General features: G+C 41.9%; 1 protein-coding gene across 5 annotated transcripts in view; it reads right to left on the bottom strand.

The window, feature by feature from the left end:
* The window catches only part of AKNAD1 (AKNA domain containing 1), a 95,771-nt gene that overhangs the window by 22,845 nt on the left and 52,844 nt on the right, over nt 1-20,082 (bottom strand). For all 5 annotated transcript variants that reach the window (XM_033916414.1, XM_033916416.1, XM_033916418.1 and 2 more), the window contains 3 exons: nt 9,082-9,188; nt 6,019-6,144; nt 2,993-3,128 (listed from right to left, as the gene is read on the bottom strand). In XM_033916414.1, coding sequence (XP_033772305.1) covers nt 2,993-3,128; nt 6,019-6,144; nt 9,082-9,188 — 369 coding nt within the window. The remainder of the gene's footprint in view (nt 1-2,992; nt 3,129-6,018; nt 6,145-9,081; nt 9,189-20,082) is intronic.

Genomic DNA, 20,082 nt, shown 5'->3' with positions numbered 1-20,082 from the left:
TTGCAAATGTACGCTCCATTTTATATATATGGCATACTGAATTCCACCAGAAGTTATAATTTAATCTGTCATAATTTTTCCAATTGTATGTTATTTGTTGAACTGCTACTCCAGTTAATATAAATAAAAGTTTGTTATTATTTGAAGAAATTTGACTCTGTGCTCTCATTGCTGTGCCAAATAAAATCATATCATATGTCAAGGCTACTGGATTCTCCAACATCCTATTTATTTGAGGCCAAATTGATTTCCAAAATAATAATATGAATGGACAATAAAATAAAAGATGATCTAATGTCCCTGCCTCAAGATGATAGTGCCAGCATCTATTAGAATGGAAAAATCTTAATAATTATCATAGCCTGGAATTCTTATGTTTTCAGATGGATTCTATGGGTCACCAGGCCGCATTGTGGTATAAATTAATATCTGGATTTGTAAATAAAAAACAGAAACATGGTCTTAGAGACATTCGGAGCATTGAGATTAATTTTAAATTTTGGTGGAATTCAGTTTGCCACATATACAGAATGGAAAGATCAATAGCGGTGCAAAATGGAAATTATAAAAACTTCATTAAAATTTGGGAACCATTAACGTCCTTTTGTCATGATTGATGCCATTTTCCTAATATTTCTATATTTAATATGTAAGATAAGGGTGGGGTGGGGGGAGGGTTTTTATTATATGAAAAATAAAAATTACTAAAAGGATTTCAGGATGGGAGAGGGAGGGTTATATTTACAACTATAAGTTATAATGATAAGATGTACAAGTGGTTAAATCTATGTTATTGTGTTGCAATTTTTGTACACTTGATGAAAGTTTTAAAATGAATAATGAATTATAATAAAAAAAAAAAAAAAAAAAAAAGATTAATGCATTTCAATGGCCACGACTTTGGTCTTGGAGGTTAAGGTGTACAGTTTCAGCATCTATGAGACAAACATGGTTTTTTCTTTTGCATAGAGCTTTTTGGACCCCTGTTTGTTTACAAAAACTTGATAGCTTGCAAAGGTACTTTAATAACTTGTTTCAAAAAATACAATATAAAACTTGACCAATTTCATTAAAATTTGGGAAATACCATCCTGAATAAATTTGCAATAAGCCTACACTGATACCAGCCACCTTACCTAATCAATGTCATCACCACTTCCCCCTCTTCTACGAAACTGCGCTAGCAGTTTTTAACACGGTGAGCCGTGCTGAATGGCCCTCGCTGCTCCCAAAGCTCATCCCATGTACTGACAAAATATATCTTTACTGTAACCCACTTGTATCCCATGTACTGACAAAATGAATCTTTAATGTAAACCACTTGCATCCCATGTACTGACTAAACGTATCTTTATTGTAAACCGCTTCGAACTTCATGGTATAGCGGTATATAAGAAATAAATTATTATTATTATAGAGTTCCTATGAGTGTTGGGAGCAGCGCGGGCCATTCAGTGCAGCTCTGTGCGCTAAAAACTGCTAGCGTAGTTTAATAGAAGAGGGGGTTAGTGATTATCGTCAAGTATTATTAATACTCAAGTTCTGGAAGTCGATATGGGGACAGATTAATGCCATACTTGAGGCATCGATTCCTTTGACATAAGAGGCAGTCATATGTGGGACGATGTTACATCTGAAGCCCTCATTGCACAGATATAGAGGGCAGCTTTTCCTTATCATGACTGGGGTAGCCATACAAATGGTTACGCACAATTGGAAGAACTGGGATCGCCTTAATTTTAATTTTTGGTGGGCAAATCTATGTTTAATTTACAGGTTTGAAAAAATGAACGCAGATATACTGGGTCATATTAAGAGATTTAAGTTAGTCTGGGGCCCTTTGATATCTTTTATGGATGCGTTGTAATTGTTTTTCCTTTGATCCTGTTGGTATATTGCACACACATCCAGGGGGAGAGAGGGTGGGAGAGGGATATTTCTGTCATGATTTCATTTCATTCTCTTGAGAGGTATTGGTTGGGTGGGGTTTTTTTGTTGTGGGGATTTTGATTGATTATAAATGCATATATGATTGATGTTCTTTGTGTAGATACTGTACTGCATTTTTGTTAACTTTGGAAAATCAATAAAGATTCAAACAAAGATATATGCAGACACCATTTTGCTTTAAACAGACAGTTAACATGGTTTTCAATCAGGAGGATCGGATCCTTATTAAAAAACAAATTGGTATCTGGAGAAAGGTTATAGTTCTCATAGACTGGTGCAAGAGTTTCCAGAAAAGAGATAGAAGATGTTAAGCATAGAATATGTTTTGAAGAAATTATGAGAAAAGGGCTCAAATGATCACCAGTCAGGAAGTGGCATGTCCCGATCAGTTTGCACTGAAGAAAAGATCATGACTGTTAAGGTAGCTGGTGTTAGTTATTGTAAATATATTCAGAATGATAAATCCAAATTTTATTTTTTTTTTAAATTCTTTATTCATTTTTTCATCTTTCAACAAGTGTACAATACACATATCAACAATTAACAAATCACTTGAAAATCTTATCAGCAATATCTTTATATAAATAATAATCCCTCCTCCCCCTTCCCTCCCACCCTGATATTAATTTTCCAAATAACTCTCCAAATACCCTCCCACCCCCAAATTTTATTGAAATTGGTCAAGTTTTAACAGTTATGCAGAAAGCAAGCTTTGCATAGTTTTTTTTTTTTTTTTTTTAACACAGAGTACAACTTTAGATTCTTTCTAAATTATTTTGTTCAGATTTTGAGAGGGGAAGTGGACATTCTTATATTTAGAAGTGGAAATTGAATTTTTTCCTTCTTTATTGGGTTCTTCTTCCAGTATGTATTTTTATAAGTTTATAACATTTTCTGACAAATGTAAATTTATGTTGAGCATCCTGACTCGAAAAATGGCCAATCAGAGACATAAATCTACATTTGAAAGCATTTTATAAATAATTCTTTATATGCTGAAAAAATGAGACAAAAATAAAATGTAACATATGGTGTTGCTTACCTTTCAGGAAGATTGCACATGAATCCATTTCTTTCATGTCTATAATTATTTGCATGGAAGGCTGGGGAATAGATATTTTTTCTTTGATAAAATGATGGAACTTCGGAGGCCACATCAAATTTCAGATTATTTAATCCTGTTCAGTTACAAAGAATGTTACTACATTTGAGCAATTAAGAAATCTTATATTTCTGTAATCAGCTCATTTTCAAAAACATACATGTCAATTTTCAAAGGGACTTACAGGTTTAACAGGTACAGATAGTGCCATGGAGGTTGGAGAGATTTTCAGTAGCACTATCTGGCTTGTGCCGGGGCATTGCAAGGATGTACCACCTAACTATTCCCCTAATTCTATATAGTCCACCAAAGGTTATGTTTTATTAAAAGTTATTATATCGCTTGTTCTTATGACAGGTCCAAGCAGTTTACAAAATTAAAATACATTTAAATAAAATAAAATATGCAAAGAAATGAACTCCTCTAGATCTGAGATTGTATTTTTCGTCTCTGTGAATCTGCTTATTCTTAGGATAAGCAGCATAAAATCTGTTTTATTACTTGAGATCCAGCTAGGTACTTGGGACCTGGGTTGGTCACTGTTGGAAACAAGGATTCGGGGCTTGATGGACCGTCAATATGTCCCAGCATGGCAGTTATGCCCAAACAGTTCCCAGGACTGCAGCGATATCTTCCAGCTACTTGTAGAGTCAGTCAAATATACCCTTCAACATTTTCAGTACAACCTCCGTCACTTCCATTGCCAGTTTCTGCCATTCTACCCCCTCTTATCATAAGCACAGCACTTTACACTGCTCCCAGCACCATCTTGGTGTTAGACAGCCAGGGCTTCTTTCTAATTTTCTTTTGCGCCTTTGTGCCTTTTAACTATGATCATACACTGTCTTCACACTAGACCCATTGCTAAATATGATCAGGTTTCAAAGTAACATTGAGGATCTCCCAAACTGGGCTGATGATCACCTGGGTCCTGGAGCCCTGAGTCCATATGTCCACCCTGAAGATCATTGTCAGCATAGCTATCGCTACCATTCAGCATTTTTAGTTGGCATTACTTATGTCAGCAAAGGCCTATGGGAAATTATATCAATCTGACTCTGGCATGTGAATGCAGATAGACCCTGAGGGCAGGGAGACTGTTTTAAGTAGCCCTGATTGAATCATGACTAGCTAAAAGGTGTTAATGTCTGATTAAGAGGGTACTTAGGACAATGGGTCCAGGTGCACAGATCAAGAAGATAGGCTGCTTGAATGGGACAAAGAAGCCAGAGACTAATCCCATCTACCATGCCTGCAAGTATCACACCCTCCTTAGCAATTAAATTAACCATTGTTTCAAACAGTTTACAAATTCTAAACAGAAAGATACTGGGACATACAATAGTTTCTACACACAGAATAAGATTCCAAGCTATAAAAGCCTCCTCTCTGCAACACACAAAAATCTATCTATCTATCTATCTATCTATCTCTTGGCTCTTGGGTCTTGGCTCTCTTGTTCTTTCTCTCTTTGTCTGGCTCTCCCTAGAACTTCAGACTCTCTGTCTCTTTGTCTCTGAACTATGTAAGGCAGGGAAACTGCTTTGCTCTCTACTTAACTGTAATGCTTAATTGTTGTAATGCCTATGAATACTACTTTTCTGTAAGCCTATTTCTATAATATATTCTTTATGCAATCACCTCTGGCTGTGCCTCTTTGATTCTACTTCCTGGTGAGTCATCTGTGAGGGAACTGAACCTGGGACCTGGTGTTTGTAAGGGCGCCTCTCAAGTGACCCCACCAACCATATATTGTGGGGGCCACTAACAAACCTGACAATCATCACATCTTGTGACCTCAAGCAGAACATCTTTTAGCACTGAAAAAGTGTAAGAACTCAACATTGTGAGTCATATTTTAAATTAAACTAGTGATTAACTGTATGAATAAAACTATCAAATCGTTATTCATCAATTGTATTTTAACATGTTGTACACTTTCTGTAAAATTTGAAAATAAAAAATAATATATATAAAAAAAACAAACTATCAAATCGTGCACTTAGCACTGGTTGCTCTAACCCCACCCCACCGTCAATCACAAGAAAATACTCCAGTGTTCGTCAACAAGTGTGGAATTTTATTTGGCCGCAGCCATAACTGCACAATACAATAAATCATGAACAGTAATCAACTTACATCAAGACTGAACATATGAAGATAACATACCACTCTATGTGCATATCACCTGTTACTAGTATGCAATGCAACAACCACATGATCAGGTACACAGCATATGCCTCTCTATCAGTTCACATTGTGGGGTGCCGTGCTCACCCTGAACCAGCCTGTTCAAGGATGAGTCATTTCCATATGCTGTACTTTGCCATGAATATCATGGCTTGGCCTCCCCGCCATCCAAGCAAGGAGACATGCCCCTTTTTCCTTAACCTATGTGAAGGTGTTTCTCTGTTATTTATATGCTGTGCCTATGACCCCTATCTGGTACCCTCCACTACCTGGGATAGTGAAACCTCGCTTATCGCGGGTTCTTCCACCCTCCGCTATCCTTTCTCCCCTTCCTGACCTGCTCTTCCCTGATTGGCCTCCCCCTTGCTCCCCTCCTCCTCTTGCCTGCACCTCTTTGCCACTCCCTCACTCTTCTTTTTACCCCCCTTTGCAACGGCTTCGGCTGATTTGGCCGTGCTTCCCCCTAGACGAGATGGGAGCTTGTTTTTAATCTTAGCTAGTGTAATTTTAATTTAATTTAATTAACTTAACCATCAAGTTCAAGATGGAGGAAAGTTAAAATTCAGAGCAACATATACAGGAAACATTTTAGCATACATTCATATCATAAAAATGAGCATAATATAGTACAATACCAACTTGATAACCATTCTGCAGAAAGCCTTCTAGTATATAGTCTGGCTTATACTTTGACATGCTTTAGGCTAGTGTTGACCCCTTGTCCCAACAAATGAATGAATTTTTATACCCAACTAATGATGAAGGAATGATATTACCTGGAACATGTCCATCTAAACTTGCACTGTATGGTCTGCAGTTTTTAGGCCTGTGATCTGAAGCCTTTATACTGAGTGATCCTGTGATCATGGAATTAGAGAATAAGGAATCTTCAGTTTCACTACCTGTAAAACAAGAAAACATTGAGGAAAAAAACAGAGAAGAAGCAGAGAGAAACCATCATAGGAAATAAATAATGATAAATTGTGCTGCTTTTGTAAAATACAAGCACTATGTATCTTGATAAAGTACCAACATAAATCCTGCAAAAATAACACCTAGAAAGAGGTTAATGACATTTATGCCTGTTCAGAAGTAAAGAATGACATGGTGGTTGTTACCTGCGGCTAGCCGCAGGTAACCCGCCAAAATGGTGACCAAAAGGTCACCGTGAGATCAGGGATAAGGCCATTCACCGCCCCGTGGAGCGGTGAATGGTTATCCCACACGGTGAACAAGCGTTCGATCTAGCAGATCCCTCTCTCCCGCCGGCCAGCTGGCCATGCATCTCCCTCCCTCCCTCCTTTTCCCTTACCTTTTCTTGTTGAAACTGGCGATTTCTATAAGGCTATGTGCTGTATTACAGCCATAGCTTTGAAGTTGCATCGCGTTGCCTGCTGGAAAAGTCTCCTTCGACGCAACTTTCTGTTTCCGGTTGCATCGAAGGAGACTTTTCTAGCAGGCAACCCGACGAGACTTCAAGGCTCCGGCTGTAATACAGCGCATAGCCTTATAGAAATTGCCAGTTTCAACAAGAGAAGTTAAGGGAAAGGGAGGGAGGGAGGGAAATCCACGACTGGCTGGCAGAAGGGAGCTGCTGGACTGTGTGAAGGGTGCTGGGGTGGGGGGATGGAGAGGAGAGGAGAAGACGCTGAAGTCGGGAACGGGGCGGTGAAAGGGACAGCAGGGACCGAGCGGTGAAGAGGATGGTGGCCCGGGGACGGGGCAGTGACGGGGACAGAATTTTTCCCCATGTCATTCTCTATTCAGAAGCAGTTGTAATATTAACGTGTTAACTAATCGTGACTCTGCCCATGTTCTCCCCCAAATCATCACCTGAACATGCCTGCTCTAAAGCAGTGTTTCTCAACTTCTTCAAGCCAAGTACCCCCTAAGTCTAACAAATATCAATCGAGTACCCCCCCCGCCCAAACTCCATCCCAAACGCACCCAGGCTCTGCCCTAGACCCTATCCCCTATCCCCTAATAATAGTACTAATTGTAATGCAATTTCTTCCATCCATTTTTCATATACACACAATATAATCTTATTAATACATAATGGTAACCACAAAAAAAAATTTTTTTAATTTTTTAAATCTTTATTGAGTTTTAAAACCAACAAAAATGCAATACAGTATCTATACAAATAATATTAATCATATATGCATTTATAATCAATCAAAATCCATACAACAATAAAACCACGATTTTGGTTTTTCTGCAGGTTCTAGTATTTTTCTAGAGCCAGGGAGAATTGAAGAACAGCGGCTGTGGCTCGGCTGGCTTAGCTGGCGAGCTGTGGGGACATTGTCTTTCAGGGATCGCTCCTCTGCATTTTCAAACTTCATTTGGGTATGTTAGTTTTTACTCCTGTTCAGAGTATTGTTTATTTTTGTTTCAAGTTCTTAGTTCTGCTTGGCTATTCAGCAGACTGATAGGAATAGGGGAAGGTACCTCTTATGTACTATTCCACAATTTTGTTTCAGTCTTCACCTGCTGGTCATGATGAGATATATACCTGCTTGTAAAATTCCTGACATTGGAGAGGAAGTTCTGGGCCAACCAGGCAGCGATTGGCTGGCCCGGATCTTCCTCTCCGACGTCAGAATTGACATCAGGGGAAGGCTTCTGGGCTGGCCGTTGTGAAATTGCTGCACTCGGCTCACCATGTTGCGGCAGCAGGGAAGCAGGGAGAAATTGTCTGCGGCGTGGGGGGAGGCAGGGAGAGAGAAAGAAAAAGTTAGGGAAGTGTGGCGGTGGTGGCTTGGGGGGGCATGGAGAGAGAAAGAAAAACAGGAAGAAAGAAGGGTAGGGCAGGAAGAAAGGCAGAAGGGGAGGCAGGGAAAGAGAAATCAGATATTAACAACAATGCCAATATTACCAGTTCCAATAATGCCTTTGTACAAACAGTACCAGTGTTAAACAAGCTGTAGTGACTTATACCAGAAAGACAATGCCTTCTTGACTGTGTGTTTAGATTTTAATAAGGGGCTCTTGTCATTGTGGTTTTAGGGAAAATGCAGTGGGTTTTAATTTTCTTGTCTTATTGTCATTCTCTAGCCTCAGTCATATATTGTTTCCAGAAAGCTTTTGAAACACAAAGATTTTTATTCTTTCAAACATCCAGAGGAAAACGAGTAGAATGCTGACATACTGAATCCAGGCAAACTTAATCATCTCCCAGAAACCTGGCTGGTATGAAATAACTTCCATTGGATATCAAATGACAGCATCAATCACAAATGAAAGAGAAAGAATGGGGGGGGGGGGGGGGGGAAAGCAGGGAAAGAGAAAGAAAGTGGGTCAGGGAGAGAGAAAGAAAGAAAGAATGCACAGTTAGAAGGAAGTGCAGCCAGAGACTCATCAGACAACAAAGGTAGGAAAAATGATTTTATTTTCAATTTAGGGATCAAAATGTGTCAGTTTTGAGAATTTATATCTGCTGTCTATATTTTGCACTATATTTGTCTATTTTTCTATAGTTGTTACTGAGGTGATATTGCATATTTTAAAGTCATCTGTCTTGACCTCTTTGAAAACCCCCCAAATATAAATGAGAATTAACATTTTTTCTGCATACAGGGTGCTTTGTGTTTTTTATTTTATTTTACATTATGAATTAAGAAGATATTGTGTGTACATGAAAAATGAATGGAAGAAATTGGGGGCGGGGCTGAAGCAGGACTGAAAATCAGTAGATGTCCCATTTTGCTGAAAAAAATAAATGGTCACATTAAGTATAACAAAAAGAGCAATTATACAGTAATTACTCATACTATATATAGTTCATGGAGCCCTGGAAAACTAATTGATATGTGCAGTACACCAGGCTTACTTACCAAAGTTAGGGCTTGATAAATCTAGGTTTAGTGTTTCTTCTTGAACAACAATTGAAAATCTTCCCTGTTTTGACTTTCTAATGCCCAAGCTTCTTTCCTCTGCTTCCCTAGTCATTATTACAAACACATACAATCTAAATCAGATGTCATTAATCATATCAAGCTTTAAAAATTAACATTTAACAAATACAAGGTAAAAATCTATACACTTAGAACCAACTTATCACATCTCTGTAGGATCAATGTCAAGACATCTCTTATTGCTCCACACATAAGGCTGAGGTATCTTTTGAAACAGTGGAAGATGTATGTAGTTTTGCCAAAGTATGTTTTCTTTTAATTTGATATGCAGTCTGTAAAATAAGACACATTTTAAGGCCTGTTTATTACAATGATGTTTTGCAGCTGCCATGCATTATTTGTAAAAATTTACACATAACTGCAAAATCTCTGCACTACCTAATGTGGTCTTCCTGCAATCTTCCATACAATTAATTCATAGGTATAGCTAACAGCATTGCAGATAACTTGATACAGTTGCTACAACTATGCAGGTGGCATTAACTGTGTTGTATTAGTGTACTGTAACTTACTTCATATTAACCATTAACGGTAAGGTGTAATGTCTCATCTATTCATCACCCATTCTATACTACTCTTTTCTGCATTAGGAAGTTAACACAGGCACGGGCTATTAGCTTACATAAATTTTCACCATAAGTGCTTAGGGCAGTTTAATAAATAGGCCCCAAAATGGGTCTCTATAGCAGATGCAATGATCGTATACAGTAAATAGCCAACTCTGGGCCATCACAGTGGTGCAGCAGCAAATGCCATGCTTAGATCCTGTGTTCATATCATGGGTTAGGCTTCTACTCCCCAATTTAACCAGGGCTGGAGATGCTGGAGAGACAACATTCCTCACTACTAAACAGTTTATGGATTTTTCCTCCATACCTTTTTTTTTTTTTTTTTACTTTATTGAGTTTCAAAAGCTAACAAAAATGCAATACAGTATTTATACAAATAATATTAATCATATATGCATTTATATTCAATCAAAATCCATACAACATTAAAAAAACCCCACCAACCAATATTTTATAAAGGAATGAAACCATCTGACAGAAATACCCCCTCCCATCCTCCCTCCCCCTAGGTGTGTGTGCATTATACCAACAGAAATAAAGGAAAAGACAACTATAATGAATTCATAAAAGACATCAAAGGGCCTCAAATTAACTTGAATCTCTTAGTATGCCCCAGCTTATCCGCATTCATCTTTTCAAATCTATAACTGAAACATAAACTTGCCCACCAAAAATTAAAGTTAAGGCGATCCCAGTTCTTCCAGTTGCGAGTAATCATTTGTATGGCTATCCCGGTCATAATAATGAAAAGCCAACCTTTATATCTGTCCAATGAGGGCTTCAGATTAGAGAATGACACGGTGGCGGTTTACCCGCGGCTACTGCGTTTAGCCGCGGGTAACCCGCCAAAAACGGGGAATGAAAATTAGCAGCCTCTGCGGGGACGGGGACAAGGCCATCACCGCCCCGTGGAGCGGTGAATGGTCTTGTCACCGCAGTGAGGCATAAAGGATCGTGCGGTTCCCGCAGCCCCCACCCGCACGCCAGCTCGATCGTTTAACCAGCTTCCTCTCTCCACCTCACCTTAGTTTGCCGGCTTTTTTTTTCGGCGACCGGAACGCTTTCAAAAGAGCCGCGCGGCTGCTCAGTATTCAATCTTTTGCTCTGACCCAACCGGAAACAGGAAGTTGCAGCAGAGCAGAAGATTGAACTTTGAGCAGCCGCGCGTGTGCGACTCTTTGAAAGCGTGCCGGTCGCCAAAAAAGAAAACCGGCAAACTAAGGAGAACTGGAGAGCAGTAGCGTACCAAGGGGGGGGGGCGGGAGGGGCGAAAAGGTAATGGCACCAAGGCAGACCGCTTCTCCCCCCTCCCAGCTGAACCCCCGCTGACCCTCCTATCTCTCCCCCGCCCAAGTGAACCTTTACTACCCTCCCAGCGAAAGCAGCAAACCTCCCTCCTGTAGCGTCGGCTTTCTCCTCCCTCTGCCGCATCACTGATGACGTCATCAGTGACGCGGCAGAGGGAGGAGAAAGCCGCGAAGGAGGTTTGCTGCTCTCGCTGGGAGGGTCGGAAAGGTTCACGGAGGGGGGGAGATAGGAGGGTCAGCGGGGGTTTGGCTCGTGCTCCATTACCTTCTTCGGGCAGCAGCAGCGTTTACAATTCGCTGCTGTTGCTGGCTTCAGGCCTTGTTCTCTGCTGGGTCCTGCCTATTTCCTGTTTTCATGAAGACAGGATCCGACAGAGAGGAAGGCCTGAAGCGGGCAACAGCAGTGAATTGTGAATGCTGCTGCTGCCCGATGAAGTTCAGGACATCAGGACATCGGGGAAGGAACAGGGAGAAATCGGCTGCTGGCTTGGGGGTGAGGGTAGGGAAAGAATCGTGGAAGTGGAGAAATTGGCACGATGGCTTTGTGGGGGCTAGGGGGAGAGAGAAAGAAAGGAAAAAATAAAGAGGGGGGCCAGGGGGAGAGAGAAAGAAAGGCAGAAAGAAAGAGGAGGGCCAGGGGGAGAGAGAAATAAAGAGGGAGGCCAGGGGAAGAGAGAAAGAAAGGCAGAAATAAAGAGGGGGGCCAGAGGGAGAGAGAAAGAAAGGCAGAAATAAAGAGGGGGTCAAGGGGGAGAGAAAGAAAGGCAGAAAGAAAGAGGAGGGCCAGGGGGAGAGAGAAATAAAGAGGGAGGCCAGGGGGAGAGAGAAAGAAAGGCAGAAATAAAGAGGGGGGGGGGCCAGGGGGAGAGAGAAAGAAAGGGGGGGGCAGGAGAAGAAAGAAGGACCAGAGACTCATGAAATCACCAGACAAAAAGGTAGGAAAAATGATTTTATTTTCAACTTAGTGATCAAAATGTGTCCGTTTTGAGAATTTATATCTGCTGTCTATATTTTGCACTATGGCCCTCTTTTACTAAAACGCAATAGCGGTTTTTAGCGCAGGGAGCCTATGAGCATCGAGAGCAGCGTGGGGCATTCAGCGCAGCTCCCTGCGCTAAAAACCGCTATCGCAGTTTAGTAAAAAGGGAGGGGGAATATTTGTCTATTTTTGTATAGTTGTTACTGAGGTGACATTGCATAAAGTCATCTGCCTTGACCTCTTTGAAAACCCGCGGAATATAAATGATAATTAACATTTTCTCTGCGTACAGCGTGCTTTGTGTTTTTAAAATTTTATTGTTGGTAGATCATTTTGACTTGGCCACAAAGGTAAGGGGGAGGGAGGGAGGGGAGCTGCTGAAAGACATCTAGTAATCCTTGCAGGCTTGACTGTGCAGGGAATTATTTTTGTAAAATCATGTTTTGTTATGTGACTGGCATTATCTAGACTTTAATTTCTATGAATGAATAGAATGAAAATGATATAAAATTACTTGCTTGCGGGGACCGCGTGTTCCGGCTCACACAAGGAAGGAGGGGGTGAAAGGGAAAAAGTTTCTCTTCCTTGGAAATAGATTCTGAAGTGACCTCATCAAAGAAGACCAGCACCAAATGTACAAGAAATCCCTTAAACAATGTCAAAAGAGCTCAAAATAGAAAACTGCTACTGCCTTGAGACTCCATTATTGAAGGAATCAACTTGAAATCACAGAAGAGACAGGAAAAGGTTAAATGCATCATGGAATCCTCAGGTACAAAACACAAACCAAATTGTGAATGAAATCAGAGCAGACAGTAAGAATTATAAAATTGATGTCATTATCCATCTGGAAAAAAAGGCGTACTAGAAATAATGCCTCAGCAATACAATTTTCAGAAGTTCTATTTGCTCATGGTAAGGGAGAAGAGAGACTGCTAGTGATGGGTGGAGGGACTGATAGAAGATATGAAAGAAGGGTGGTAGAAAGGAACAGATGGTAAAGGAGGGATGGAAGGGTGGTGGTGGAAAGGAATAGAACAGACATTGAAAGAGGGTAGAGAGGAACAGACCCTGAAAGGAAATGTGGAAGGCAGAGTGGGGAGAAGACGCTGGAAGGGAAGAAGACAGATGTCAGACTATGGGGGAGCGGAGGGAAGAAGATGGGTGCTAGACGGGGACGGTGACGGGGCGGTGAATGGGATGGCAGTGGCGGTGACGGGGCGGTGAAAGGGATGGCGATGACGGTGACGGGGCGGTGAAGGGAACGGCGGTGACGGGGCGGTGCAGAGGATGGTGGGCCGGGGACGGTGCAGTGAGGGGGACAGATTTTTTTCCCCATGTCATTCTCTACTTCAGATGTAATACCTTTTTAAACCCAGTTACATTAGCTGGTTTTACCACTTTCCCTTGCAAAGAGCTCCAGAGCTTGAGTGGAAAAAAAAATTTCTCCTATCTGTTTTAAATAATAATAATAATAATAATTTATTTTTATATACCGCCTAACCAGCAGTTCATAGAGTGTCCCCTAGTCATTTTGAAAGAGTAAACAATCAATTCACAATTGTTTGGTCCGCTTTATTCAGGATCTTATAGTCCTCAATCATATCTCCCCTCAGCTATCTCTTCTCCAAGATGAAGAGCTCTTGTACTTTTAGCCTTTCTTCATATGAGAGTCTGTCCACTGTCTTAATCATTTTGGTTGCCCTCTCTGTACCTTTTCCAATTCCACTATATCTTTTTTGAGATGTGGCAACTAGAATTGCACACAATTCTCAAGATGCTACATATTCTAATGATCAGACACTTTAGACACCTTTTTATTACATAAGAATATATTCAGTGGGAGGATGGGGATTTATGCTATATGTTTTAATTAGTTTATTTCTAATGGATGGGTTGGGGGGTTCTTTTATATGCTTTTGACAATAATAATTGAGAATGTCAAGTGATTTGTACGAATTATTGATTGAATATTGTACACTTGTTGAAAGATATGAAAACGAATAAAGATTAAAAAAAAAAAAAGATGCAGTCTCACCACGGAGCAATACAAAAGCATTATGGAATTCTTCAATTTGTTCTCTATTCCTTTCTTTTTTTTTTTTTTTTTTTGGGGGGGGGCCACTGGTGCACAATGAGCAGAAGATTAGAATGTATTGTCCATGAAGGCATCTAAATCCTTTTCCTCAGTGGTGACTCCTAATGTAGAACCTAGCATTATATAGCGATAATTTGAGTAATTCTTCCCAATGTGCATCACTTTGCACTTGTCTGCCATTTGGATGCCCAGTCTTTCAACTTCCAAAGGCCATAGAGCCTGTGTAATACTCCCACCTATATTGCTGAATCAAGCATATAAATTATAGTATTCCATAATTTTCTTGTGTAACTGTGCACCCTACCCACATGCTGCCTAAACTTAGACCATATGTACGCTCACCTTCAAAATACACATTATAACATTTAGGCACCCTTGGGGGTAATTCTGTAAGCCATCCCGCTGTCAGTCAGTGTACATCAGGGCTTCTTTTTTTCCAGTTACACGTCTTCCCTTGGTGCTCTAATCTCTTCCCATGGCTTTCAGTGTCACCTCTATGTCAACGATTCATCAGCAGTTTAATCATCCTGCTCATTCTTCCCATTTCCAAATCATTTATAAAGTACCTGGAAGACTGAGCTTTGCTCGGGAAAGTGGAGTGAATGATTATCAATAAGCTGCAGAGGAGACAGGACCAATAGGTTATGAGATACCAACTGTAGAATGGCATTGGCAGCAGCCAGGGGGCGCTATGATATGCTGGATCGGAATTGATAGTGTGTAAGAAAAAATTTGAATGTTGTAGTTTTTTCTACATATGAGATGACTCCTTTTCATGTGGTTCTGGGTAAATCTAGCAAGATGCATATGTGATAGTTAAGGCCACGCTCAAGTAGAAGCCTATGAAATGGTTTGGTATACAAAAATAAAAATCTGAATATGGATTGCAGCCAAGGCCAGAAAAACACTCCAGACTAATATTAAGGAGAAGCATAATAATATTCCCTTTATGTACTTCGCTGAATCAAGCAAGACCATAAGGGACATTAGGATGTATACATGATACATGGAGGTATTAATTTATATCCATCTTTCTCTCTTCAGTATTCTGTCTTTCTGTATTTCTTTGTTCAGTGAATACACATTGCAGTATTCTGTGTCTTTCCTTTGTCTAAAGCAGGGGTCCACAAAGTCTCTCCTTGAGGGCAGAATCCAGTCAGGTTTTCAGGATTTCCCCAATGAATATGCATTGAAAGCAGTGCATGCACATAGATCTCATGCATATTCTAATCTAATCTAATCCTTAGGTTTGTATACCGCATCATCTCCACGTTCGTAGAGCTCGACGCAGTTTACAGTAGGAGAAATAGGAAGGAACTACAACAGAGGGTTAGAGGTAGAAGTGTGAAGAAAATTTAGAGGACTTGGGATGCCAAGATATAAGAGTTTCCTTGATTCCTAAGTTGAAGGGAGACTTACATTTTTTGAGAAAAGCCAGGTTTTCAGATGTTTGCGGAAAACTTGGAGAGAGCTCAAGTTCCGAAGAGGGGAGGTAAGGTTGTTCCAGAGCTCAGTGATTTTGAAGTGGAGGGAGGTCCCTAGCTTTCCTGTGTGGGAAATGCCTTTTAGCGAGGGGAAGGATAGTTTTAATTTGTGGGAGGATCTGGTAGTATTAGGGTTTGAGGAATTCCAAGAAAGAGGGATAAAGGGAGGGAGGATACCATATAGGATTTTGAAAGTTAAACAGGCGCATTTATAGTGGACCCTGGTGATTATCGGAAGCCAGTGGAGCTTGGCCAGGAGCGGGGAGACATGGTCAAATTTACTTTTAGCGAAGATGAGCTTGGCCGCGGCATTCTGAATCCGTTGGAGTCTGTGGAGGTTTTTCTTAGTTAGGCTTAAGTAGATAGAGTTGCAATAGTCCAATCTGGAGAGGATGATGGATTGGACAAGGAGGGTAAAATGTTTTTGATGGAAGCAGGATCTAACTTTCCTCAGCATGTGAAGGCTGAAAAAGCATTTTTTTACCAAGGATTGGAGGTGGTCATTGAAGGACAATGTGGAATCAATGATGATGCCCAAGACCTTGCTCGAGAACTCAAGCTGCAGAGAGGAGCCAGAGGGTAGTGGGATGGAGGTGGGTAGGTGATCTAGTTTTGGACCGAGCCAAAGAAGTCTTGTTTTGGACTCATTCAATTTCATTTGCACAGTGTGGGCCCAGGATTGTAGGTTCATTATACAAGAGGATATTAGGAAAATCCTGAAAACCCGACTGGATTCGGCCCTCAAGGAGGGACTTTGTGGACCCCTGGTCTAAAGAGTTTGCGCCAAAAGATCCTCATGGCCTAATTGATAACAGATATTCTTGAGCTAGTTAGCTTGGAGCATATCTGATTTCACATCCAATGCTGGGTATAGAAGAAAGTGAATATGCTCTAAAGCACAGGTGTCAAAGTCGGTCCTCGAGGGCCAGAATCCAGTCGGGTTTTCAGGATTTCCCCAATGAATCTGCATGAGATCTATTTGCATGCACTGCTTTCAATGCATATTCACCCGACTTTGACACCCCTGCTCTAAAGTATCAAAAATGTGATAGATATGGGTGTGGAGTATTTGGGGCCCCGAATGTGTGTGAAAATGTGTTTGTGTGTGTGAATGTATGTTTAAACATGAGAATTCGTTTTGAAAACATATTTTTATATATTTTAACCCTGAAGGAATCCTGAGAGGGACCATCTGCAGTTTGACCTATTTGACCATAGAAACTTGTGAAGGGAGGACTGTTCAGCCCGCATAAGAATTTCCATTAAGGGAGGGCTCCTTTAGCCCATATTGGGAGTTCTCGTTAGAGAATGACACGGGAAAAAAATCTGTCCCCGGACCACCATCCCCTTCACCGCCCCGTCATCCCCTTCACCGCCCTGTCCCCGTCCCCGCAGCATCCACCCTTCCCTCTCACCACTTCACCGCCCTTCAACGGCCTGAGAATCTCCCTCCCTCCTCCTTACCTTTGCAGCGCTTTAGTAAAAAATCTTACTGAAGTCGGCGAAGCCTGCCTGCCTGCAGTCACGTGTATGTAGGCAGAAGCTTCTCCTCCTGGAAGGTTTTTTTTTTCATATTTCAACACCTTTTCTACATTTGGCTCTGATGATACTGTTAAGTAAGCCTGGAGACCTATTATAGCAGCTTGATAAGTATTTTATAATCTATTTCTCTGAGACCCATTCCTCCTTCAGCTTTGGGAATGAACAGGCTTGACATACAATGATTCTTATATATGTCCGGAACCTGGCTGAGTAGACTGGGATGAACTGGCAGTCTGAGAGAGCTGTCTCTTCGGAGGCACACCAGATCCGCATACCAAGGCTGATGAGGCCAGTCCGAAGTTACTAGTATCACCAACCTCTGGTAGCTCACTATTCTGTGGATGACCCAGCCCACCATGGACCAAAGTGGAAACACAGAGTAGGAGCTCTGCGAGTCAGGACTGAACGAGAGAGTCTATTCCTGTGCTTCCCAGCTCGGCTCTTCTACTAACTGCCGTCAAAGCGGCAGTTAGAGAGGCCAAATTCCGCATGGAGGAGTCTCTAGCAAAGAATATCCAGAAGGGAGATAAATCCTTCTTCAGGTATATTAGTGACAGGAAAAAGAACTCGGGTGGGATAGTACGACTCAGAAAACCAGACGGAGACCATGTGGAGATGGACTCGGAAAAGGCCCAACTGTTAAATGAATACTTCTGTTCAGTCTTCACCCGCGAGGTGCCGGGAATCGGCCCTCAACCACATACAAGGATTAAATCAATAGACCCGTTTAGTAATTTCAAATTTACACCCAGCAGCGTCTACTGCGAGCTGTCAAAAATCAAGGTCAACAAGGCAATGGGGCCTGACAACCTACACCCTAGGGTACTCAGGGAGTTGGGTGATGTCTTGGCGGAACCACTATCCGCGCTCTTCAATCTCTCCCTTAGTACAGGTAACGTCCCGATGGACTGGAAGACGGCTAACGTCATTCCACTACACAAGAAAGGCTCCAGGGTGGAGATGGCAAACTACAGACCAGTGAGTCTCACTTCAATAGTGAGCAAACTAATGGAAACCCTAATCAAACACCAAATGGATAGGATCATGGACGAGGAGAATCTGCGGGATCCCCGCCAACATGGATTTACTAAGGGGAGATCGTGCCAATCCAACCTGATCGGCTTCTTTGACTGGGTGACGAGGAAGCTGGATGTTGGTGAGTCCCTGGACATCGTCTACCTGGATTTCAGCAAAGCATTTGATAGCGTGCCACACCGCAGGTTGCTGAACAAGATGAGTTCTTTAGGTTTGGGGGACACTTTAACCAAATGGGTTGGGAACTGGCTTGGAGGTAGGCTTCAGAGGGTGATGGTGAATGGCACTCCCTCCGAGATGTCGGAGGTGATAAGTGGAGTGCCACAGGGCTCCGTCCTGGGCCCGATCTTGTTCAACATCTATATAAGAGACCAGACAGAAGGGCTTCGAGGTAAAATAACATTGTTTGCCGATGATGCCAAACTGTGCAATGTAGTGAGCAAAAGCACAACAGACAAAAAAGCAATGACTGACGATATGGTGCATGACTTACTTCTGCTGGAGCACTGGTCTAGGTCCTGGCAACTCAGTTTCAATGCCAAAAAATGCAAAGTCATGCACCTGGGAAGCCAGAATCCATGCAAGATCTACACCCTAAATGGCGAGATCCTGACAAGAACTGTAGCAGAAAGAGACTTGGGAGTGATTGTCAGGGAAGACATGAAGTCGGCAAACCAAGTGGAGCAAGCTTCATCCAAAGCAAGGCAAATCATAGGTTGCATACGCAGGAGTTTCGTCAGCCGTAAACCTGAAGTCATTATGCCACTGTATAGATCCATGGTGAGACCGCACCTGGAGTACTGTGTGCAATTCTGGAGGCCGCATTACCGCAAGGATGTGCTGAGACTGGAGTCGGTCCAGAGGATGGCCACCAGGATGGTCTCGGGACTCAGGGAGCTCCCGTACGAGGAGCGGTTGGGGAATTTGCAGCTCTACTCACTCGAGGAGCGTCGAGAGAGGGGAGATATGATCGAGACATTCAAATATCTCACGGGCTGCATCAAGGTGGAAGAAGACATCTTCTTCTTCAAGGGTCCCACGGCAACAAGGGGGCATTCGTGGAAAATCAGGGGTGGAAAACTGCACAGTGACACTAGGAAGTTCTTCTTCACTGAAAGGGTGGTTGATCGCTGGAATAGTCTTCCACTTCAGGTTATTGAGGCCACCAGTGTGGCGGATTTTAAGGCCAGATGGGATAGATATGTGGGATCTATCCGCAAAGATAGATAGCGAGGATCACTGGGGTGGGCAGACTTGATGGGCCGTGGCCCTTATCTGCCGTCTATTTCTATGTTTCTATGTTTCTAAGAAGCAATTAGAACACAGCTTCTGAGTTCACTTGAAGAAGGAAAAACTGAAGAGGGCGCTGTTCTCAAGTGTAGAAGGGAAAGATTTGAGTGACACCCTTCTGGAAAGTTCACAACTAGGGGGAAGGAACAGCTATAGTACAGAATCCTGTCTTTGCAGCATAATTTTCCCCTAATTTATATCTCCTTCTCCCTCACTCCCGAATGTACATTCTAATCAGCAGTGATAGTCTTTTGCAGGGCACCTTTCAGAACCCTGCAATTCAGCCATTAGAAGTCATCCATAAACACTGAGCCAAATTGCCGCAACCCCCTTTCCTGGGATGTGAATACTATCTCCACAGCAACTCCCATCACAATCAGTCCACAGAATGGGATACCTCACTTGGAGATTGAACTAGAAATCTTCAATATGGCACTGCCATTGAACCACCAGGCTGGCCCATATCTAATATAATAAAACGCTAGGCCGTGCATGCGCACTCCCATCGCGTGTGTCCGTTTTCCGTGAGCTGTAGCGACCTGCAGGTAGGACTGCACATGCGCGGCTTACGGTTCAGTTTTTCGGTCTGCCCTGCTCCCTGCTGCTCCTTGACATA

Source organism: Geotrypetes seraphini, chromosome 12 (assembly GCF_902459505.1).
Source record: "Geotrypetes seraphini chromosome 12, aGeoSer1.1, whole genome shotgun sequence".
Classification (NCBI taxonomy): domain Eukaryota; kingdom Metazoa; phylum Chordata; class Amphibia; order Gymnophiona; family Dermophiidae; genus Geotrypetes; species Geotrypetes seraphini.
This window is presented reverse-complemented; position numbering and strand designations above follow the sequence as displayed.